The sequence below is a fragment of the Nerophis ophidion genome, linkage group LG05 (assembly GCF_033978795.1).
Source record: "Nerophis ophidion isolate RoL-2023_Sa linkage group LG05, RoL_Noph_v1.0, whole genome shotgun sequence".
Lineage (NCBI taxonomy): Eukaryota > Metazoa > Chordata > Actinopteri > Syngnathiformes > Syngnathidae > Nerophis > Nerophis ophidion.
Window position 1 is genome coordinate 77,430,215 of NC_084615.1, and position 25,116 is coordinate 77,455,330.

Consider the following 25,116-nt stretch of genomic DNA (forward strand, 5'->3'; position numbering starts at 1 on the left):
AGAGCCATGAAAGCCAAATATTTTAAAATGTATTTCCGTGAGAGCCATATCATTTTTTAACACTGAATACAACTAAATGCGGGCAGCACGGTGGGACAGGGGTTAGTGCATCTGCCTCACAATACGAAGGTCCGGGGTTTGATCTTGCACTCGGGATCTTTCTGTGTGGAGTTTGCATGTTCTCTCCGTGACTGCGTGGGTTCCCTGGAGATAGGTTGATTAGCAACACTAAATTGGCCCTAGTGTGTGAATGTGAGTGTGAATGTTGTCTGTGTTGGCCCTGTGATGAGATAGTGACTTGACCAAGATGTATCCCGCTTACCGCCCGACCGCAGCTGAGATAGGCTCCAGCGACCCCAAAAAGGGACAAGCGGTAAAAAATGGATGGACAACTAAATGCGTGTTTTTTTAAAGTAAGAACAACATTTTTAGAGTATAATAAGTCTCTAATTATTTTTAATAACATTGTTATTTCTTGAACAGGTGCGGTAGAAAACGGATGGATAGATTAAAATGCATGAGAATGTTTTATTTTGAACGTTTTTTTAACATGATTACCAGCGGAATTATTCATATCTTATCGTTTAAGCATTGTCAGCTAAGATTTATCTGAGAGCCAGATGCAGTCATCAAAAGAGCCACATCTGGCTCTAAAGCCATAGGTTCCCTACCCCTAATATAGTGCTTTACATAGTGAAGCCCATTATCTACATATTTAAACTACATTTAAACCAGTGTGTAGGACAGACTACAGCCCAGTAAGGCAATTAGTCTAGGAGAAGGATCTCTGATATAAAATACCCCTTCCAACCCGCACCAAGCCAGCGTGGAAGGTGTAGGCTAATAACCAACATGAGAAGTACGCCAAACGGCAGAAACATGCTGAGGCTTTCGTCCAGCAGTGGACTGACAACGGCTGATGAGGATGAAACCAGTGTGAGTGGCACACTGGGGGCAGCTGGGTAAATTGTCTTGCCTAATGACACACCAGCAGTGACTACAAGGGCGGAAGGGGGTATCGAACCTGGAACCCTCAAGTTGCTGGTACAGCCACTTATTCAACAGACCTACCCTTCCCCATTGAAGCATTTTGCCCTCCTATTTTTTTTTTTTTTTTAAACTTCCATCCATCTATTTTCTAACGCTTATTCCCTTTTGGGATCGCGGGGGGTGCTGGCGCCTATCTCAGCTACAATCGGGCGGAAGGCGGGGTACACCCTGGACAAGTCTCCACCTCATCGCAGGGCCAACACAGATAGACAGACATCATTCACACACTAGGGCCAATTACGTTACTTCATTGTTCTGCATAAGAGCTATTGTCCCTGCACACCACCTTTGTGATGTATTGACTTTCAGCATTTATTTAGGAAGCATAATCTAATACATTTGGATACTTTGATATGATGTCATACTGGATCACGATAATACCAACGACTGATGACCTTTGTTGTTGCGCACTTCATACAATTTGTGGGAGGGAAAAAATGAACAGGTTCGATGCATAAACATGAAAACTTTTATTAGTTGTATAAAACCGGACACAAGATAATCTAGAAGTCCACTCCTTAGAACACCACAGTTGTTTGATTGGCTCAGCGCTTGACAGAATCTAAACATTGACCATAAAATACACAACTGATTACTTAGTAGGCCATTGTATACTTCCATTATATTCTGACTGGTTCTGTTGCGGTGTTCCACTTACATCAGCATTATTTAGTCAAGAATGTCAATTTTCACTGACCTTGTTCTTAGATGCAAAGTCTGCACTGAGTTTTCGCATGACTTCTGCATGACTTTGACCCGTGAACTCCTGGCGTACAGTCTTGTAATTTTCCTTGACAAAGCTAGCGAAAGGTGTCGGAGGGCGAGGCTTTGACGGCGTGAGCAAGACGAGCTGACCAGTGCAAAGTGCACACACAAACCGCTGCGTGTCCAGTGACTTGGAATGGCGGCCGATCCTGTAGACATGCGCAGGAAGTAAGTATACACGGTACAAACGGCATAAAGTTGGAATCTCTTTAACTGACCTGTTCTGACAGCGAGTGCACTGGTACGTAAACTTGTACTTGATGTCATAGCTGTGGCAGCGAGTCACCATTGGGAGCTCAGGGTGCACCAGGATGGACTTGCGAGCGTACAGCTTCCAGAAGCCTCCGTGTCCGTCCCTGACGCCGTTGATCAGCCAGGTTGCTGCGTGGCACATCTCATGGATCAGTGTGTCTCTGAGGCGATCTATGAGGATTGGATCATTGGTAATAGTTTAATCAGTTCTACAAGCACGAGTTCAAGGATATAAAACAGGGGTCGGCAACCTCCGGCTCTTTGACCACTCTGATGTGGCTCAGCCGCATACTTGCCGACCGCCCGGAGAAGTCCGGTAGATTATCAATTTGAATGTCTCTATCAGAAATCTCCCGGGTTAACATTTTTCAATTTTCACCCAGACATCAACTTTGACGGCGTGCCGTGATGACAATGCCTCTAACACCCTTTCCACATGTCATCGCACCAGGATTTTCACCATGCTGGCTGCGTGCCGGCCGTCCGGTCACACTTTGGATGCGATCTCTATCTGAACGCATACGTAACTGCAAGGCATACTTGTTCAACAGCCATATAGGTCACACTGAGGGTTGTGATATAAACAACTTTAACACTCTTACTAATATGCGCCACACTGTGAACCCACACCAAACAAGAATGACAAACATTTTAGGAGAAAATCTGCACTATAACAACATAAACACGACAGAAGAAATACCCGGAATCTCATGTATCCTGACTCCTCCGGGCTCCGTTATACACCCAGCTACCACCAACACAACCCCCCCTCCAACCTTGCCCACCTCAACCGACACACAAAGGGGTGGAGGGGGTTGGGTTGGTGGTAGCTGGGTGTATAATGGAGCCCAGAAGAGTCAGGATACATGGGATTCTGGGTATTTGTTCTGTTGTGTATATATTGGGGGTGTAACGGTACACAAAAATTTCGGTTCGGTACGTACCTCGGTTTAGAGGTCACGGTTCGGTTCATTTTCGGTACAGTAAGAAAACAAAATATACATTTTTTTGGTATTTATCAAATTTGTAAACAATGGCTTGATCCTTTTAACATTGGAACACTATAATAATTCTGCTCACGGTAATCCACATTAAACTGGTTTAAGTTGTTGCTTGGATGAAATAAAATGACACAACTTTTCTTCTACATATAAAAAGTGCAACAAACAGTTTCAAGTCAACTCATCATGCTTAATTTATTACAGCATTGGGGAAGCCTGTAGTTGATTTTTATTATGTAAATGTTATATTTTTATCAACATGTGATAGCAGGGACCCTGCCATTCAAAACTAGGCTGCTACATTACTAATGATTCATGTAACTATAGCTGAAAATTCATCCCTGACCACCATGGAGTTTATGTAGGCTTTATGATGCACTTAAATTATTTTATACACTATTTTATACACTATCTGAGACAGAAACTCTTCATTTAATATAATGTCCTTTGATGCTTCAACACACCTTAATCAACACGGTCCGTAACACACGCACACCGCAAAACGAGTTAACGTTTCGCTAAAAGCTAACTAGCCTTCACCTAAAGCCAGGAATGCGAGTGAGCTGAGCTGCAGTTTGTTTCTAGAAGGTCAAAGGGCTCATAGTGATGTTTAGAAAGTAGTTGACTTGGAATATAATTTGGGGAGAGTGAGTTGCTTCCCTGCTAAACACCTACCTACTCGACATCGACACTGAAGCCTTGACAACATGCGCTCTGAATACGCATTGCTGATTGGCTTTGTATGTAACCAATCAGATGGTTGTGTGGGCGGGACAATGCAGGGTGCTGCGTACAGACACAGAGGCAGAACAGAGCGGAGCAGCTTGTTAAGACTTTTGCATAGGCGGCTACTTCATATGTACGTTTTGAACTCATTCGGTATTCCTCCGCACCGAACCGAAACCCCCGTACAGAAACAGTTCAATACAAATACACGTACCGTTACACCCCTAGTATATATGTTGTGTTATAGTGCGGATGTTCTCCCGAAATGTGTTTGTCATTCTTGTTTGGTGTAGGTTCACAGTGTGGCGCATATTAGTAAGAGTGTTAAAGTTGTTTAAACCTCCACCCTAAGTAACCTGTATTGCTGTTGAATAAGGATGCCTTGCAGTCTCTTACGTGTGTCTGCAATAGCCTCGTCAAACATTTCTTTTGGCTGGCAAGCTATTTGTACAAGCTGTAGAGGGCGGTAGTGACATCATTGTACGCCCTTGTTAGTGTTCATTGGGTGAACACCAGCGTACATTCGAGAGAATAATTACTCTGAAATTCGGGAGTCTCCTGGGAAAATTGGGACGGTTGGCAGGTGTGATGTTGTCAAGCTGCAATCATATAAAACTCGCCCGCTGCACTAACATTAAATTTTCATATTAAGGTGCGGGCCGCGTGTCTGAGACCCCTGGTTTATACATAGCACAAAGCAAAAAAAAAAAAACTCAGTATGCAGTATTATTTCATTATAAATTTCAAAAGGACGGCGTGGCGTAGTGGGAGAGTGGCCGTGCGCAACCCGAGGGTCCCTGGTTCTATCCCCACCTAGTACCAACTTCGCCACGTCCGTTGTGTCCTTGAGCAAGACACTTCACCCTTGCTCCTGATGGGTGCTGGTTAGCGCCTTGCATGGCAGCTCCCTCCATCAGTGTGTGAATGTGTGTGTGAATGGGTAAATGTGGGAGTAATGTCAAACCGCTTTGAGTACCTTGAAGGTAGAAAAGCGCTATACAAGTACAGGTACAAAAGAGTTATGTGGTTCCCATTGTTTTCTTTACTTTGTGAAACGGGTCAAAATGGCTCTTTGAGTGGTAAAGGTTGCCAACCCCTGATTTAAAAGAACACTCGTAATCTGGTTCAGTCAGTAGGAAGCCTATTTAACGATGGAAATGACAGACTTTCTGCAGGTATCACCAAGGCTAATCTAATGCCATTTTTTTAAACCATTTTAATGTCCAATTCCTGCTGCAGATGAAATATATAGTTTACAATTGCCTGTATGGACAACATTGTTAACAATGCACATTGGTTATTTGAATAGATTTAAAAATGCACATTAACTGTTACACTCCAGCCAATTAGAATCGGCGTACAAGACTGTTAAATGTGAGGAATGTCTTAAATTTTCATTTTAGCAATAGTTGCTTGTTTGTTCACATCAAAGAAATTAAATAACGGCTGCCTGCTTTTGATCCCTGACTTGTGATTAGCTGAAAGCATGTGTGATTTTATTGCATTAATACTAGGGATGCACCGATTAATCGGTAACCGAATATATTCGGCCGAATATGGCAAAAAAAAGCCACATTCGGCCTTCGGTGGAATGAGTTAAAAACAAGGCCGAATAGTGGCGTGTGACGCAATTTTTTGACGCGGTGACGCAATCAACCAACGTGTGGTGACGTTGGGATATGTTGTGTACCTGTATAAGTGTATGAGGTTACAAGCACACACTTATTGAGATTTAGTGGGGCCTCTGTTTACATTATTAGCATATCTACTGTGGCTAAGCAGATTTTTACCAAAAGGACAATAATTCATTTGTTGTGGGTTTATCCACTTTAATGCACTTCATTTTTTGGGGAATGCATGTTTTGTTTGAAGGCCTAATATAAATGAAAAACTTAGCTTTTTTTGAAACGCAAAGACTACTGGAATATTAAAAAAATGTCAATATTCACTAAAAAATTACTTTATTTGAAAAACATGTCCAAATATTTATTCTGGGGTATTTATGCAATATTAAAAAAATTGTGAAAAACTGCATTCATTATTCAGTATTCGGCCTTCGGCCAAGCGTTTAAATTTTATTCGGCTTCGGGCACAAATTTTCATTTCTGTGCATCCCTAATTAATACCCATTGAGCTAAGTTTGGAATTTATTTTCTCTGGGTTTATCATGGACGGGCATAAACCATCGTTCACTAATGAAGTCCAAGAAAACAAAAAGGTCATGATAAAACTCTTAAGTACACTATAAAGACAAATTACTTCAAAGACAAAACAAAAAAATTTTAATATGTTTTTATTTTGTTATCCCTTGCACATGTTTAATATATATTTTGTTTACTATATCCTTATGATAGTTTTGTTTCAATTTATTTGAACATTATTGAGAAAACATTTCAATCTACATATTTAGAAAAAAATGTAGAGAAACATGTTTACTTGTAAGTTCTGATTGTTTGAATTTTGTTTATCATTTTTGTTGAAATAAAATTAGGAGGAAAAGAACGTTAATGGGTCAACTTGTTACGAAAACATTTCCGGGGTTCACACAGGCCACCTTTGCGAACGTGTTTTCCTACGGTTTTGAAGAAATGTGCGCATTAAAAGTTACCCGTTTTATTGAAATGATTAGTTCCAGCTCCGACATTAAAGTGAGAGCCACTACCACTGCTACACACAGGAAAATACGTGCAAAAGAATTGCAAGTAGGTCCCGTCTGCTTATAGAGGGGTATCAGATGTTTCTACATTTCCCACAACGCATTGCCTTTGGCCATATTAGAAGGCTTCCTCATTGTTGCTGATCATTCAACTATTGATACTAGGGGTCTGGGGGAAAAAATCGATTCGAATATGTTGTGCGATTCAGAATAGGTTATCTTTTTTTTTTTTTAAATAAATATTTTTTTTTGATCAATCCAACAAACCACTACACAGCAATACCAAAACAATGCAATACGATTCCAAAACCAACACCCAGAACTGCAATAAACAGAGCAATTGAGAGGAGACACAAACACGACACAGAACAAACCAAAAGTAGTGAAACAAAAATGAATATTATCAACAACGGTATCAATATTAGTTATAATTTCAGCACGGCAGTGATTAAAAATCCCTCATTGAAATTATCATTAGACATTTATAATAAATAAAAAAAAAAGAACAACTCGTCATGTTTGGAGGAAGAAGAATACTGAGTTGCATCCCAAGAACACCAAGAATACTGAGTTGCATCCCAAGAACACCATACCTACTGTGAAGCATGGGGGTGGAAACATCATGCTTTGGGGCTGTTTTTCTGCTAAGGGGACAGGACGATTGATCCGTGTTAAGGAAAGAATGAATGGGGCCATGTATCGTGAGATTTTGAGCCAAAACCTTCCATCAGTGAGAGCTTTGAATGGTTGACCAAATACTTATTTTCCACCATAATTTACAAATAAATTATTTAAAATTCCTACAATGTGAATTCCTGGATTTTTTTTCCACATTCTGTCTCTCACAGTTGAAGTGTACCTATGATGAAAATTACAGACCCCTGTCATCATTTTAAGTGGGAGAACTTGCACAATCGCTGGCTGACTAAATACTTTTTTGCCCCACTGTATTGGTCACATGGTTACAACCCAAAAATAAAATTAACCACAGGCTGAACTTTGGCCACCAATATCAAATACAAGACAACTATAATATCAGTAACAGCGTTCTGGTTAAAAGGCATCGTATTAAAGAATTACCTGCAGAATCACAGACTTTCTCCGAGAGTTCTATGCGAGCGTATCTGTCCCCTTGTCCTCGCTCCTGCCCAGTAACGCAGTAGCCTGCCGTTTTACGCATCTTCTTATTCCAAGTCACAGACATATTGACTGGGAGCTAAACAAGGAAACATGAGTCATTCACTGCATTACCCAAGCTGTTATACACATGGATGATTTAAAAAAAAAAAAAAATAAACATTACAGTACTTTATTGTCAAACACGCTGCTGTTGTACATCTGGTATAGTTTGCTGGTGAGCTCTTCCTTGTGTTTTTTAAAATGAAGACAATATCTGGAGCACGGGTTTACCAGGGACTCCAGGAAGCAACCTGGGGTTTTGCACACTGCTAACCTGGAAGAAAAAAAACAAGCAGAGTGAAGCACAGAGAAGCCTTGCTTGATGGATGCTAATAAATACAGTATGCTTCAACAATCTAAAAACAAAGTGCACCTGCTGACGGGGCCCTGTCTGGGTTCTGTTTGACTGACAGTGAAGGTGGTGCTTTTTGCTGGAGTCCTTGCATCAAGAGGTTGTTCACCTAACGATCTGGCAATCCTCGGTTTAGCTGGTACCTTCATAGGTGGGTCCTGGCTGCATTCTGTATTCAACAACAAAGCTACTTTAATCTCTAAATATTTTTTATTATATTAGACCGTTTGTATAAATACGCCATATTGAAAAACACATTGTTAGTCCGCTTTATCCTCCACAACACTGGTGCACTTGGAAAAAAAAAACTGACATCCTATGCAAGAGCTGATCACTAATCCTGCCTTTAAAAAAGATCATGCTTAGTTTTGACACTGAAGGCAGGAATTTATTAAATGTCCCTGGTTATACAAAAATGACATTTAAATGTTATAACCGTAATACCAGTATGGTCTAACATTCAGAATACACTATTGGGGGACCTTCAGCAATATGTTAATGATTGTTGTTTGTAGTTAAAGGCCTACTGAAAGCCACTACTACCCACCACGCAGTCTGATAGTTTATATATCAATGATGAAATATTAACATTGCAACACATGCCAATACAGCCATTTTAGTTCACTAAATTGCAATTTTAAATTTCCCTCGAGTTTCTTGTTGAAAACGTTGCGCAATGATGACGCGTACGCGCGACGTCACGTGTTGGAGGGGACATATTAGCAAGCACCAAACACGGCTAAAAGTCGTCTGTTCATGGCGTAATTACACAGTATTTTGAACATCTGTGCTGCTGAATCTTTTGCAATTTGTTCATTTAATAATGGAGACTATAAAGAAGAATGCTGTTGGTGGAAAGCGCTGGATTGCAGCTGTCTTTAGCACCGAGACACAGCCGGTGTTTCTTTGTTTGTTGTGAAGCAGAGCGGTCAAGCGAACATGTTTTCTCTACGTCAACCAGCATGTTTTGGATGGGAAAATTCTGATATATGTCTTACCGGAGAAATCATTGGTTTATTCGTCATCCTGCAGCAGCTGTCGAAAAAGGCAGCTGTGAGCTTGCCTCCTCGGCTTCTCTCTGAGACACTGCGTGCTCACCGCAGCCAATCTTTAAAATCTCACTAAAACACTATTCAAACAATAAGCAGATAAGGGATCTTCTAGAGTTATCTGCTTGCCAGTCCAGTAACATGTGAGAGGCTTCCGCAGATGCACACACACGACTGGAAGGCATACTGGGTGACACAGAGTACACTGACGGTTGTGATATGAACAACTTTAACAATCCTATTAATATGCGCCACACTGTGAACCCACACAAAAGAATAATGACAAACACATTTCGGGAGAAAATCCTCACACTAACACAACATAAACGCAACACAACAAATACCCAGAATCCTTTGCATCCATGACACGACCTGACTGTTATACACCCCGCGAGCACCAAACCCCGTCCACATATAACATAGTCAGGAAGTGTCATGGATGCAAAGAATTCTGGGTATTTGTTGTGTTGCGTTTATGTTGTGTTACTGTGAGGATTTTCTCCCGAAATGTGTTTGTCATTCATCTTTTGTGTGGATTTACAATGTGGCGCATATTAGTAGGAGTGTTAAAGTTGTTTATATATCAATCGTCAGTGTTCTCTGTGTCACCCAGTATGCCTTGCAATCTCATACATGTGCCAATAGAAGCAGCGAAATGTATGTGTCCGGTCGGCATGCAAATAGCATTCCGTGAATGGCGGGCGCGATGACGTTCAAGAGGACGTTAAGAGTAATATCATCACGGCACGCCCTTAATATTGTAGTCCGAGTGAAAATTGGAGAACGCTGACTACGGGTGATGTCCGGGAGAGGCATTGAATTCCGGAATCTCCCCACAACAATCTGGGGGGTCGGCGATTGTGCAGCTGAGCCGCATCAGAGTTGCCAAAGAGCCGCATGGGGCCCCGGAGCAGCGGGTTGCCGACCCCTGTCCTAGTAAATGTGTCTAATTACATCTGAAACGCTCACACTGCCGCCGCCCGGAGCCGTCGCTTTTTTTTTTTCTTCTAGTCCTTCACTATCAATATCCTAATTCACAAATCTTTCATCCTTGCTCAAATCAATGGGGAAATTGTCGCTTTCTTGGTCCGAATTGCTCTTACTGCTGGTGGCTGCCATCCTAAACAATGAATATGTGTGGAGCCCTGCAACTCGTGACATCACGCGCACATACTTCCGGTAAAGGCAGGGCTTTTCTATCAGCGACCAAAAGTTGCGAACTTTATCGACGATGTTCTCTACTAAATCTTTTCAGCAAAAATATGGCAATATCGCGAAATGATCAAGTATGACACATAGAATGGACCTGCTATTCCTGTTTGAATAAGAAAATCTCATTTCAGTAGGCCTTTAACTTTACTGTATCATACTGAAGCTGTTTCTAAAATGTTACCCCTTGGAACCACCTCATTAACTAAGATGTCCGTTAAGATAATGGCATTATGACTTGACAAAATAAAACATTTCAAACTAAAAGGATAATCTTTGCAGGCACCTTTGTTCATCATAGGAGAACACGAAGAGCCTGTGGATGTGTTCTTTTTAAGTCTCTCAAGTAGGGATCTGAACTCATCTTCTGAACTGGATGAGTCATCCAGCTTGGAAGGAATGAAAAGTGTATGCTTGGGAGATGCTGCAGGATGAGGGGAAGGCTGAGGAAAAACGAAAGAGGGTCCTGGGAGCAAAAACGGTGACTGAGGGCTGTTCTTCTGGTCATGAAGAATTGCATTTCTTCCAGGTTTAGGCAGAGAACAGGGCGTTGTGTGGCGAGACCTCCAAGTGCTCTTGACGACAATATTGTCATCATCGTCATCACTGTCACTAATGAAAACCGAGAGGCCACACCGAGACAGTGACAGAGGTTTCTTGAAAGCACCAAGTGTGGCTGGAGTGTTGTTGTTCTTCTTAGGTCCTGCAGAATAAGCATGGTATGTGTTACTTTGTGATAAAAAGCAATGCCAATTCCATAATTAGGAATACCTTTTAATGATGATTTTGTCAATATGAAGTCATCCTCTGATGAGTAATCATCCACAATGAATTGTTTAAGGCTTTGGGATAGACACAAATAAGAGGGCTTTGGAAAAACACATTTACATCAACAGCATGAATACATTTGGATGGCAAGTTAAAGAATTACCTGTCATCACTCTCTGACAGTTTTTTCGGTTTGGCCGTTGGGGTTTTCACACGTAGCAGGACTTGATATGTACAGAAAGATGAGCTTAATGTCACACAGAAATAATTCTTCTGTTTTTTTTTCTTATTTAACAAAACACTATACTCCCACAATTTAATAAGATACAATAGAATAGTTGCATCAGCAATGCTGGCTTTATAGAAATAATGATTTTAATTTGACTATTAATTATTAAAGTTTTGTTTAAAAAGGTGTGCACCAACAATGTGTAGCGTACTAGCGTGTGGTCCACCCTGCACAGGCCCAAGTCTTAATCACACAGCCACACATTCACACTGATTGACAGATCGAGCAGCGCTAGCCACTGAGGCAAAATCCCTGGGCAATAAACTCTCTGTCCAGCGCAGCTCTTAGGGCGTCGGGGACAGAGGTCTCTACAACGTACTGTCATGCTATCTGGCATCTGTTACAATTGCACCATATTGGCAAGCCCGTTCCTGTTCTCATCATGCCTTGCTGCGTATACAAATTTAAGTTGCTTTTATAGTCTAGCGCAGGGATGTCAAACTCGTTTTCATTGAGAGCCACGTCGCAGTCATGGCTGCCATCGGAGGGCCGCTTGTAAAAGCAAAAAATGTATGAATTTGCCTTTGGATGTCATTATTAATTATATAAATAGTTTTAAGTATTGATCGATTGATTGATACTTTTATTAATAGATTGCACAGTTCAGTACATATTCCGTACAATTGACCACTAAATGGTAACACCCCAATAAGTTTTTCAACTTGTTTAAGTCGGGGTCCACGTTAATCAATTCATGGTACAAATATATACTATCAACATAATACAGTCATCATACAAGTTAATCATCATAGTATGTACATTGAATTATTTACAATCCGGGGGGTGGGATGAGGAGCTTTGGTTGATATCAGTACTTCAGTCATCAACAATTGCATCAACAGAGAAATGTGGACATTGAAACAGTGTAGGTCTTATTTAGTAGGATATGTACAGCCAGCAGAGAACATAGTGAGTTCACATAGCATAAGAACAAGTATATACATTAGAAGTACATTTCAGTTGTTTATAATCCGGGGAGATGGGATGTGAATGGAGGAGGGTATTAGTAAAGTGTTGAAGTTGCCTGGAGGTGTTGTTTTAGAGCGGTTTTGAAGGAATATAGAGATGCACTTACTTTTATACCTGTTGGGAGTGCATTCCACATTGATGTGGCATAGAAAGAGAATGAGTTAATACCGTTGTTAGATCGGATTCTGGGTTTAACGTGGTTTGTGGAGCTCCCCCTGGTGTTGTGGTTATGGCTGTCATTTACGTTAAGGAAGTAGTTTGACATGTACTTCGGTATCAAGGAGGTGTAGCAGATTTTATAGACTAGTAGACTGTCGATTTTACAGTAAAAACTTTACATTCACAAAATTGTACTAAAAAATAGTGTTTTTTAGATTTTTTACGACATTTTATGGTAAATGGAAAAACAGTACCGCTGTTTTGAGGGGGGGGGGGGTTTACGGAAAAAGCTGGCAGCTTAGTTGCCAGAATTTTTGTGTTAAACTTACATTGGTTTTTACAAAATTATATTGTTAATTGAAAAAACAGTACAAGTTTTTTTTTGTTTTGGCAACTTAGCTGCCAGTTTTTCTACCTTAAAAACAAATATATCGTTCTTCCATTTACAGTAATACAGCGTTAAAAACAAGACTTGACAGTAAAAATATGGCAGCTCAGTCAACAGAATTTTAATGCAATTGTTTTTTTTTATTTTTTTCAATTGACACTAATATGCTCTAAAGAACACCGTAAAATGTATTGTCATTTTTATTAATTTGATGGGTAGTTTGCTTTAAAATCATAAGTCAAGCAGATATTCAAGTATTTATTTTTATTTAGACAAAAATGTTTGGAAATTATGATAATATACTGTAATATGTTATAATATTGGGCACTATTAAAGTTTAAAAAGGTATGCAATTTCAAGCAGTACATATATTTGTCAAAATTAAAAAATAAGTACTTAATTGAGACATAATTTCCAGGTGTTTGCGGGCCAGATAAAAATATGTCACGGGTCTTGAGTTTCACACCTGTGGTCTAGTGTATTTGTTGCGCTATTTTGCCTTTTGTATGCTTTCCCCAATTTCGAAACTGTCCCTTTGTATATGTAATCTTTTTTATTATTAGCGTGTTTAATTGGTGTTCTGAGTCATGACACGCCTGTCAATTCCCCTTCTGAGCAACACTAGTAAGTCATTGTTTCTTATTACTATCACAATAAGAAGTACTCCCATCAAAACAAGCAAAAGTGCCTCTGACCTGTGTCTTGTTGGCCCTAGATTGTCACAGAAATATTTACAAAATTATGAGCACTTTTAGGAGACTTGTAGGGATTAAGGTTGGCTGTGTGATCATCTGCAACGACTAAATACTTCTGTTAAAATTGACTTTTTATTGAAATCCTTGCATTGGATATCACAAATGAATGTATTGCACTACAGTTCGAAAAGAAAACTCACATTTTTCAAAATCGCTGTCATCGTCTGAATTCACAGTGGGAACATTGGAACTGTAAATAAATGACATGTTGGTGAGGTATCATGCAACGGTCAGAATAAAGAAGGAATAACACACAAATGTATTTACACTGGTGTGCTCGAGTGTCCTACCTGTCATTCTTCACAGTGCTGCATGGGTTCTTTGAGGTAGGTTTAGGAGTAGCCCGGCTCACAAGAACTAAGGAGTGAACAAGTTTAGTGCACAAAACAGTTTTTGATGCAATCTTCAACACATTATGCACAAGCCAGTAGTCTCACATTTGTCAAAATTGTCACTGTCATCATCCGAATCCACAGTACGAACATCGGAACTGTATAGGAAGAACATTGTGGTTTTCACATGTTGGTGAGGTTACAACTGCCATAATAAAGAAAGAATAATGCACATGTTTACATTTTGCTCTATTTTCTTACCTGTCTGTCTTCACAACATGGCATGGTTTCTTTGAGGCAGCTTTAGGTTTTGGAGTAGCCCGGCTCACCAGGACTAAGAAATTAACAAGTTTAGTGCAAAAAAAACGTGTTCATGCAATCTTCAACACATTATGCACAAGCAAGTACTCTCACATTTGTCAAAATTGCCACAGTCATCATCTGAATCCACAGTACGAACATCGGAACTGTATAGGAAGAACATTGTGGTTTTCACATGGTGAAGTTACAACTGCCATAATAAAGAAAGAATAATGCAAATATTTACATTTTGCTCTATTTCCTACCTGCCAGTCTTCACAACAAGGCATGGTTTCTTTGAGGCAGCTTTAGGTTTTGGAGTAGCCCGGCTCACCAGGACTAAGGAGTGAACAAGTTTAGTGCGCAAAACAGTGTTGATGGAATCTTCAACACATTATGCACAAGCAAGTACTCTCACATTTGTCAAAATTGCCACTGTCATCATCCGAATCCACAGTACGAACATCGGAACTGTATAGGAAGAACATTGTGGTTTTCACATGTCGGTGAGGTTACAACTGCCATAATAAAGAAAGAATAATGCACATATTTACATTTTGCTCTATTTTCCTACCTGCCAGTCTTCACAACAAGGCATGGTTTCTTTGAGGCAGCTTTAGGTTTTGGAGTAGCCCGGCTCACCAGGACTAAGGAGTGAACAAGTTTAGTGCACAAAACAGTTTTTGATGCAATCTTCAACACATTATGCACAAGCAAGTCAACTCACATTTGTCAAAATTGCCACGGTCATCATCAGAATTCACTACAGGAACATTGGAACTGTAAAGCAATAACATGTTGGTGAGGCATGATGCAGCTGCCATAATAAAGAAGGAATAAGACACGTATTTACATGGTGCTCTCGTGTCCTACCTGTCGGGCTTTACAACACTGCGTGGTTTCTTTGAGGGAGCTTTAGATTTTGGAGTAGCCTGGCTCAAGAGAACTATTAGAAAATGACTATTAGAAAATGAATCATTCTCATATCCCCCTTGTAATACCTTTCAAAAGTATAAATTCTTAAAGTCCTACTGAAAGCCACTACTATCGACCACACAGTCTGATAGTTTATATATCAATGATGAAATAACATTTCAACACATGCCAATACGGCCGGTTTAGTTTACTAAATTACAATTTTAAATTTCCCGCGGAGTTTCTTGTTGAAAACGTCGCAGAATGATGAGGCGTGCGCGTGACGTCATGGACTGTAGAGAACATATTAGCGCAGCACCGTTTGCGGCTAAAAGTCGTCTCTTTTCATCGCGGAATTAAACAGTATTTTGGATATCTGTGTTGCTGAATATTTTGCAATTTGTGCAATTAATAATGGAGAAGTCAAAGTAGAAAAATGGAGGTGGGAAGCTATAGCCTTTAGACACACAAACACACGGTGTTTCCTTGTTTAAAATTCCCGGAGGTGAAGCTTTTACTATGGATCGGAGCGGTCAAGCGAACATGGTTCCCGACCACATGTCAACCGGCAGGTTTCGGTGAGAAAATTGTGGTAAAAAGTCGCCTCTAATCGGAGATCTGCTGAGCTTGCCGTCGACTTTCCTCAGAGACTGGTGTCAAGACACCCGTGGCCACACCCCTCCGACTATCAGGTACTATTTAATCTCACTAAAACACTAGCAACACAATAGAAAGATAAGGGATTTCCCAGAATTATCCTAGTAAATGTGTCTACAAACATCTGAATCCATCCCAATGCAATCGCCTTTTTTTTTTTAAACTTTATTTTAATTTTATTTTTGTAGTCCTTCGCTATCAATATCATCATCCACGAATCTTTCATCCTCGCTCAAATTAATGGGAAAATTGTCGTTGTCTTGGTCCGAATATCTCTTAGTGCTGGTGGCTCCCATTATAAATAATGTGAGGACGTGAGGAGCCCTCACACTTGTGACGTCATCGTCTGCGACTTCCGGTAAAGGCAAGACTTTTTTATTAACGACCAAAAGTTGTGAATTTTATCGTCGATGGTTTCTACTAAATCCTTTTCAGCAAAAATATGGCAATATCGCGAAATTATCAGGTATGACGGATAGAATGGACTTGCTATCCCCGTTTAAATAAGAAAATCTCATTTCAGTAGGCCTTTAAGTTTTGAACATTTCCAAAAGTTTCAAATAGCAAAATCTTACATGGGTTAGGACAAGCTCCACTAAAATATTTTATGGGACAGAAAGCAGCGAATCTCAAATTAGACTGACCAGGCCAGATGTGAGATGCCACCAAGGCGTTCCACTTTTGGGCAAAATGTTTATTTTTATATTTATTTTTTTAAAGAGAGTACACAGAGGAACACTTTATTGCTTTCTGTCAGAAGTCCCAGCTTTGCAAGTTTTAAAGACAATTTGAAAATGTGGCACAGGACAAACCAGAGTTGTTACTGTGTTTAAATATGTCAATATTCCGATGCTTACAGAATACAAGCTATGTATTAATATTTGGTGCAACATTTCTTACATAGATACACTTATGTATGCTATTTTGGTGCAATACATGCATATACTCATCTGTTAATGCTAACTACTTGCGCAATAGGGTTATGTGCAATAATAATAGTACTTTAACCTATATATAATCATTTTGCACACTTTTTCATCTGTTTTAAGCACTTCTTTACCACAAAGCCACGCTGTTGTAACACATGTAGAATGTGGCTTGGCATTGTCTTGCTGAAATAAGCAGGGGCGTCCATGAAAAAGACATTGCTTGGATGACAACATTTGTTGCTCAAAACCTGGATGTACCTTTCAGCATTAATGGTGCCTTCACAGATGTGTAAGTTACCCATGCATTGGGCACTAATACACCCCCATACCATCACACATGTAACAAATAACTAACACGTTTAGAGATGCACCTGGGGATAGGTTGAAAGGGCAACACTAAATTGTCCTTAGTGTGTGAATCTGAGTGTGAATGTTGTCTGTCTATGTGTGTTGGCCCTGCCATGAAGTGGCGACTTGTCAAGGGTGTACACCGCCTTCTGCCCGAATGCGGCTGAGATAGGCTCCAGCACCCCCCGCGACACAGTATTGATGCAATCTGCAACACATTATGCACGTACAAGTTAACTCCATCCATCCATTCATTCTCTACCGCTTTTTTCCTTTGGGGTCGCTGGTGCCTATCTCAGCTACAATCGGGCGGAAGGCGGTGTACACCCTGGACAAGTCGCCACCTCATCGCAGGGCCAACACAGATAGACAGACAACATTCACACTCACATTCACACACTAGGGCCAATTTAGTGTTGCCAATCAACCTATCCCCAGGTGCATGTCTTTGGAAGTGGGAGGAAGCCGGAGAACCCGGAGGGAACCCACGCATTCACGGGGAGAACATGCAAACTCCACACAGAAAGATCCCGATTCCGGGATTGAACCCTGACTACTCAGGACCTTAGTATTGTGAGGCAGACGCACCAACCCAGGGGTCACCAACGTGGTGCCCGCGGGCACCAGGTCGCCCGTAAGGACCAAATGAGTCGCCCGCTGGCCTGTTCTAAAAATAGCTCAAATAGCAGCACTTACCAGTGAGCTGCCTCTATTTTCTAAATTGTATTTATTTACTACCAAGCTGGTCTCGCTTTGCTTGACATTTTTAATTCTAAGAGAGACAAAACTCAAATAGAATTTGAAAATCCAAGAAAATATTTTAAAGACTTGGTCTTCACTTGTTTAAATAAATTTGCTTCTTATAACTTTCAGAAAGACAATTTTAGAGAAAAAATACAACTTTACAAATGATTTTAAGATTTTTAAACACATGTACCTTTTTACCTTTTAAATTCCTTCCTTTTCTTTCCTGACAATTTAAATCAATGTTCAAGTAAATATTTTTTTTTTATTGTAAAGAATAACAAATATATTTTAATTTAATTGTTCATTTTAGCTTCTGTTTTTTCGACGAAGAATATTTGTGAAATATTTCTTCAAACTTATTATGATTAAAATTCAAACAAATTATGCTGGCAAATCTAGAAAATCTGTAGAATCGAATTTAAATCTTATTTCAAAGTCTTTTGAATTTCTTTCAAAATTTTTGTTCTGGAAAATCTAAAAGAAATAATGATTTGTCTTTGTTAGAAATATAGCTTGGTCCAATTTGTTATATATTCTAACAAAGTGCAGATTGGATTTTAACCTATTTAAAACATGTCATCAAAAAGATCTATTTATTGTGAGAAATCATTAAGATGATCAGTGTTTCCACAAAGATAAATATCATCAATTATTAATAATAACATAGTGTCAAAGGTAAATTGAGCAAATTGGCTATTTCTGGCAATTTATTTAAGTGTGTATCAAACTGGTAGCCCTTTGCATTAATCAGTACCCAAGAAGTAGCTCTTGGTTTCAAAAAGGTTGGTGACCCCTGCACTAACCCCTCTGCCACCGTGAAGCCACAAATTAACTCACATTTGTCAAATTCGTCATCGCTGGACTCCGTTAAGACCTTGCTTGTACATTTGTCGCCCTGGTTCTCTTTGTCGTCATCGTCCAATTGAGGATGTGCAGGGGATATTGACCAATTCACAGCAGGACAGCCACTCGGGATGTTGTGACGTTTCTTTCCAACTGAATTCATCAGCTACAAATAGAAATAGACAACAATGAAATCAAACCTGCTAGTAAAGCAAATAGAAGTGTTGAATACATCATAACAAACCTTCTTCTCTGCTATGTCCAGTGCATTGTCACCAATCCACCCCATCTTTTGGGAAACTCGCTCAAATAAGCTGCAGGTTTCATCATTCATATTTTTTTTCCTCTGAAATGTATTAAAAACTATTTAAATCAATTAGAAACATTGTCAATGCCTTCGAAGTCTGATTAGAAATATAATGGTGTCAACAAGGCTTCACGGTGGAAGAGGGGTTAGTGCGTCTGCCTCACAATACGAAGGTCCTGAGTAGTCCTAGGTTCAATCCCAGGTTTGGGATCTTTCTGTGTGGAGTTTGTGTGTTTTCCACGTGAATGCGTGGGTTCCCTCCGGGTACTCCGGCTTCCTCCCACTTCCAAAGACATGCACCTGGGGATAGGTTGATTGGCAACACTAAATGGTCCCTAGTGTGTGAATGTGAGTGTGAATGTTGTCTGTCTATCTGTGTTGGCCCTGTGATGAGGTGGCGACTTGTCCAGGGTGTACACCGCCTTCCGCCCGATTGTAGCTGAGATAGACACCAGCGCCTGTCGATCTCACGATCCACTCTTCCCTCACTCTAAAACAAGGGTGCCCACACTTTTTCTGCAGGCGAGCTACTTTTCAATTGACCAACTCGAGGGGATCTACCTCATTTATATATATCATTTATATTTATTTATTTATGAAAGAGACATTTTTGTAAACAAGTTAAATGTGTTTAATGATAATACAAGCATGTGTAACATATATAGATGTCTTTCTTTCACGAAGACAAGAATATAAGTTGGTGTATTACCTGATTCTGATGACTTGCATTGATTGGAATCAGACAGTAATGATGATAACGCCCACATTTTCAAATGGAGGAGAAAAAAAGTTGTCCTTTCTGTACAATACCACATGAAAGTGGTTGGTTTTTGGCATCTATTTCATCCAGCTTCCATACACTTTACAAGAAAAACATTGGCGGCAAATTCCGTAGCTTGCTTGATTGACATTCACGGCACCCGAGGGTCTTGTGAGATGACGCTGGCTGCTGCCAGTTCATTATTATGAAAAAATGACAAAGAGGAAGGCGAGAAACACTTTTTATTTCAACAGACTTTCGCGCCGTCCCTTCCGTCAAAACTCTAAAGGCCGACTGCACATTTCCTGTCTTCACAATAAAAGCCCTGCTTCATGCTGCCTGCGCTAACAAAATAAGAGTCTCGGAAAGCTGGCGTGCACAAGTGATGTGCACGCCAGCTTTCTGAGGGATCGCTTGTGCACGCCAGTTTTCCGAGACTCTGTATTTAGTTAGCGCAGGCCGCATGAAGCAGGGCTTTTATTGTGAAGATAGGAAATGTGCAGTCGGCCTTTAGAGTTTTGACGGAAGGTACGGCGCGAGAGTCTGTTGAAATAAAAAGTGTTTCTCGCCTTCCTCTCGGTCATATTTTCATAATAATGATCTTGCAGCAGCCAGCGTCATCTCACAAGACCCTCCGGTACCGTGAATGTCATTTAAGTGACGTCTTGGTGAAGATTGATGATCACTCATTTTTAGGTCTATTTTTTTTAAAAGCCTGGCTGGAGATCGACTGACACACCCCCCGCGGTCGACTGGTAGCTCGCCATCGACGTAATGGGCACCCCTGGTCTAGAACAAGACTCCGAGGTACTTGAACTCCTCCACATAACTAAGCATTTTGAAATTAAAATTCCCCTCTCGTGTGCAGAACAATTTTTGAACGCTTCCTGGGAGTTTATTTATTTTGGCTTTATAAATTATTTGTGCAGTTTGATACAAAATAAAATCATTAAATTTCAATATTCTTGACTGTAAGAATAGTGAATGAGTATGGTCCAGATATCCAACCTTGTTGATGATGCATACAGCTCTTTTCTAAACTATAGTTATTGAGTTTAATGAGCTTTTATAATTATTCCCCCAGTAGGTTAAGTATGGTAAAACTAATGAACAGTAGAGAATGTGGAGTGATTTGTGATCCAGAACCTGCTTTGCCTGTGATGAGGTTGCGACTTGTCCAGGGTGTACCCCGCCTTCCGCCCGATTGTAGCTGTGATAGACGCCAGCGACCCCAAAAGGGAATAAGCGGTAGGAAATGGATGGATGGAACCTGCTTTGCTTTATGGACGGTGTCAACAAGAGCACGCTAACTCTTTAGCGAGATAGCTAGCTTCAAAACTATTATACATGAGTTTAAATGAGTATGAATATAAAGCTTGGAACAAAACCTAACAGTAAGAAGTGTAAATTACCTGTTTAATGACGGCTGAATGTTTCTCGGTTGCTTAAAAAAAACACTTAGCTAAGCGAGGTTTGAATCCGGCGCCTTCTTCCGTCCAAATGAAATGAACCAATGAGAGCAGGTTTTATTGCTTGGCTTCTACCAGCCTCACTTCCGGCGCACGCCCCGCCCATTAGAGTCACGTGATGCTCAGGCTGGCTTCTGTTCTCAATGGGTGCGAGTATAGTCTTTTAGTCTTTCTCGAAGATAAAAACAAAATTGCCGCACGTTCGTGTTGTTTTCGGCCGTACGAGTCGTTCGAATTTCGAAAAGGATATTTGCAGAGTTCTTTGAGGGGGAATCAAACAGGGCGGAAGAGTGCGAGATTTTACGAAGCTTTTTTTTTTTTAATTGTATAAACCTTTATTTATAAACTGCAACATTTACAAACATCCATCCATCCATTTTCTACCGCTTATTCCCTTTCGGGGTCGCGGGGGGCGCTGGCGCCTATCTCAGCTACAATCGGGCGGAAGGCGGCGTACACCCTGGACAAGTCGCCACCTTATCACAGGGCCAACACAGATAGACAACATTCACACTCACATTCACACACTAGGGCCAATTTAGTGTTGCCAATCAACCTATCCCCAGGTGCATGTCTTTGGAGGTGGGAGGAAGCCGGAGTACCCGGAGGGAACCCACGCATTCACGGGGAGAACATGCAAACTCCACACAGAAAGATCCCGAGCCTGGATTTGAACCCAGGACTGCAGGAAGTTCGTATTGTGAGGCAGACGCACTAACCCCCGGTTTGTAAACTTAATAAAGTAAAATAGAATGCAATAGAGAGAGAGAGAGAGAGATAAAAGTGCAAAGCCATAGTTCAGTGTTTCTCAACCTTTTTTCAGTGATGTACCCCTGTGAACATTTTTTTAATTCAAGTACCCCCTAATCCAGGGGTGTCAAACTCAAATACAGAGTGGGCCAAAATTTAAAACCGAACAAAGTCGCGGGCCGAGGTTGAACAAATTAACCTTTTAATAGGGACCCAAACAAGTTTTGCATTGAATATTGAACAAGCAAGGCTTATATAACTTTATAGTGACATGCAAAATCCAGTTTCAAATAATAATAATATTAAAAAATATCAATGGCATTTTAAATAAAAATTGAATGCCTCTTTTCGGCAGTGCGGTTGAGGTGGACGGGGTTTGGTGATAGCGGGGGGGTGTATATTGTAGCGTCCTGGAAGAGTTAGTGCTGCAAGGCATTCTGTTCTGTTATGTTTATGTTGTGTTACGGTGCAGATGTTCTCCCGAAATGTGTCATTCTTGTTTGGTGTGGGTTCACAGTGTGGCGCATATTTGTAACAGTGTCAAAGGTATTTATACAGCCACCCTCAGTGGGACCTGTATGGCTGTTGACCAAGTATGCCTTGCATTCACTTGTGTGTGTGTGTGTGTATAATCCGCATATATTATGTGACTGGGCCGGCACGCTCTTTGTATAGAACAGGGGTCGGGAACCTTTTTGGCTGAGAGAGCCATGGAAGCCAAATATTTTACAATGTATTTCCGCGAGAGCCATATAATATTCTTTTAACACTGAATACAACTAATTGTTTCCCTTTTTTTGTAAAACCACGTCTGTTATTGTTTTTACTAAAAAAAATTCATTCTGAAGCTAACTAATAATGAAAAAAATACTTCTTACCATTCTTGACTTCTTGAACAGGTGGGGTAGAAAACGGTTGGATGGATAAAAATGCATGAGAATTTTTTATATTTTGAACGTTATTTTTAACACTGATTACCAGCGGAATTATTCATTACTTATCGTGTTAAGCAATGTCAGCTAAGATTAATCTGAGAGCCAGATGCAGTCATCAAAAGAGCCACATCTGGCCAGAGTTTGACACCCATGCCCTAATCAGAGCAAAGCATTTTTGGTTGAAAAAAAGAGATAAAGAAGTAAAATACAGCACTATGTCATCAGTTTCTGATTCATTAAATTGTATAATAGTGCAAAATATTGCTCATTTGTAGTGGTCTTTCTTGAACTATTTAGAAAAAAAAGATATAAAAATAACTCAAAACTTGTTGAAAAATAAACAAGTGATTCAATTATAAATAAAGATTTCTACACACAGAAGTAATCATCAACTTAAAGTGTCCTCTTTGGGGATTGTAATAGAGATCCATCTGGATTCATCAACTTCTAAACATTTCTTCACAAAAAAAAAAACTTTAACATCAATATTTATGGAACATGTCCACAAAACATCTAGCTTTCAACACTGTTTATTGCATTGTTGCATTTCTTTTCACACTTTATGAATTTATGTTCATATTTTATTATTCAATAAATACATTTATAGAGGATTTTTGAATTGTTGCTATTTTTTGAAATTTTTTTTTAAATCTCACGTACCCCTTGGCATACCTTCAAGTACCCCCAGGGGTGTGTGTACCTCCGTTTGAGAACCACTGCCACAGGTGTCAAGTTAAAGTTTGGTCGAGAAGGCCTGGCTCTCAGTCTCCGTTCTAATTCATCCCAAAGGTGTTCTATCAAGTTCAGGTCAGGACTCTGTGCAGGCCAGTCAAGTTCATCCACACCAGACTCTGTCATCCATGTCTTTATGGACCTTGCTTTGTGCACAGTCATGTTGGAAGAGGAAGGGGCCCGCTCCAAACTGTTACCACAAGGTTGGGAGCATGGAATTGTCTGAATTGTTTTGGTATCCTGGAGCATTCAAAGGTCCTTTCACTGGAACTAAAGTTAAAGTTAAAGTACCAATGATTGTCACACACACACTGGGTGTGGTGAAATTTGTCCTTTGCATTTGACCTATCCCCTTGATCACCCCCTGGGAAGTGAGGGGAGCAGTGGGCAGCAGCGGAGCCGCACCCGGGAATCATGTTTAGTGATTTAACCCCCAATTCCAAACATTTATACTGAGTGCCAAGCAGGGGGGGCAATGAGGAGGGGTGGGGGGGTCCTCTCCAAGGTTTCTCAGAGTCATCATGGTCGACATCCCACTGGGGTGAGTTTTTCCTTGCCCTTATGTGGGCCCTACCGAGGATGTCGTTGTGGTTTGTGCAGCCCTTTGAGGCACTTGTGATTTAGGGCTATACAAATAAACATTGATTGATTTTATCAGGCCCGCAAACACCTGGAAATGATGTGTCAATAAAATACTTCATATTTTCTCACAAAAGGCAATTCTTTTTTTATAATTTTGACAGAAAAAAATGTATGTACTGCTTGAAATTGCATACCTTTTAAACTTAAATAGTATTCAATATTGCAACAAATATTACAGTATATTATCATACTTTCCAAAACATGTTTTGGTCCAAATAAAAATACTTAACTTTACAGCAAACTACCCATTATATTGTTCTTTACAGCATAATACTGTTATTTGAAAAAAACTACAAGTACTTTTGCGTTAAAATTCTGTTGACTGAACTGACGGTTTTTTTTTAACTGTAAAATCGACAGTTGTTGTTTTGAACGGTGTATAAACCTCCCCAAAAAACAGTGGTGGTTTTTCCATTCACCGTAAAATGTTGTTAAAAAAACACTATTTTACAGTAAAATTTTGCTAAAGATTTTACTGTAAAATTGACAGTCTAATTAAAATGGGGATAGGTTGATTGGCAACACTAAATTGGCCCTAGTGTGTGAATGTGAGTGTGAATGTTGTCTGTCTATCTGTGTTGGCCCTGTGATGAGATGGTGACTTGTCCAGGGTGTACACCGCCTTCTGCTCGATTGTAGCTGAGATAGGCACCAGCGCCCCCCGCGACCCCAAAGGGAATAAGCGGTAGAAAATGAACCCAGCCACTTGTTTTCCCTTCCAGGAAAATAATTAGTGTGTTAGAATATAAAAAAATTGGAACGGGATGGCGAAACGGAGGTCACGTGGTTTCAAACAACGTCCGCCCCCCATATATTACGAGGATGGTTAAAAACGAGATGGAATTTGATGGCCTTTTTTTCTCCGATGATTTTGAAAATAATA

At 40.2% G+C, this 25,116-nt stretch overlaps 1 protein-coding gene across 3 annotated transcripts; it reads right to left on the reverse strand.

Moving 5' to 3' along the window:
* Window positions 1-1,443: 1,443 nt before the first annotated feature.
* On the reverse strand, window positions 1,444-21,261 carry gcna (germ cell nuclear acidic peptidase). Of its 3 annotated transcripts, none has more exons than XM_061902055.1 (22): window positions 21,118-21,261; window positions 18,883-18,984; window positions 18,633-18,804; window positions 15,073-15,145; window positions 14,927-14,979; window positions 14,774-14,846; window positions 14,618-14,670; window positions 14,466-14,538; window positions 14,314-14,366; window positions 14,161-14,233; window positions 14,005-14,057; window positions 13,858-13,924; window positions 13,708-13,757; window positions 11,171-11,231; window positions 11,011-11,081; window positions 10,526-10,942; window positions 8,003-8,150; window positions 7,759-7,903; window positions 7,531-7,666; window positions 2,034-2,238; window positions 1,748-1,964; window positions 1,444-1,612 (listed from the first exon to the last, which is right to left on the reverse strand). In XM_061902055.1, exons 2-22 carry the CDS (start codon window positions 18,970-18,972, stop codon window positions 1,463-1,465), a joined length of 2,433 nt encoding a protein of 810 aa, XP_061758039.1. In that variant the 5' UTR covers window positions 18,973-18,984; window positions 21,118-21,261; the 3' UTR covers window positions 1,444-1,462. The 3 variants fall into 3 exon arrangements, with proteins under 3 accessions (XP_061758039.1, XP_061758041.1, XP_061758042.1); XM_061902057.1 differs by having other exon boundaries at window positions 18,883-19,001; window positions 21,118-21,209; XM_061902058.1 differs by having other exon boundaries at window positions 1,497-1,964.
* Between the last annotated feature and the right edge of the window lie 3,855 nt (window positions 21,262-25,116).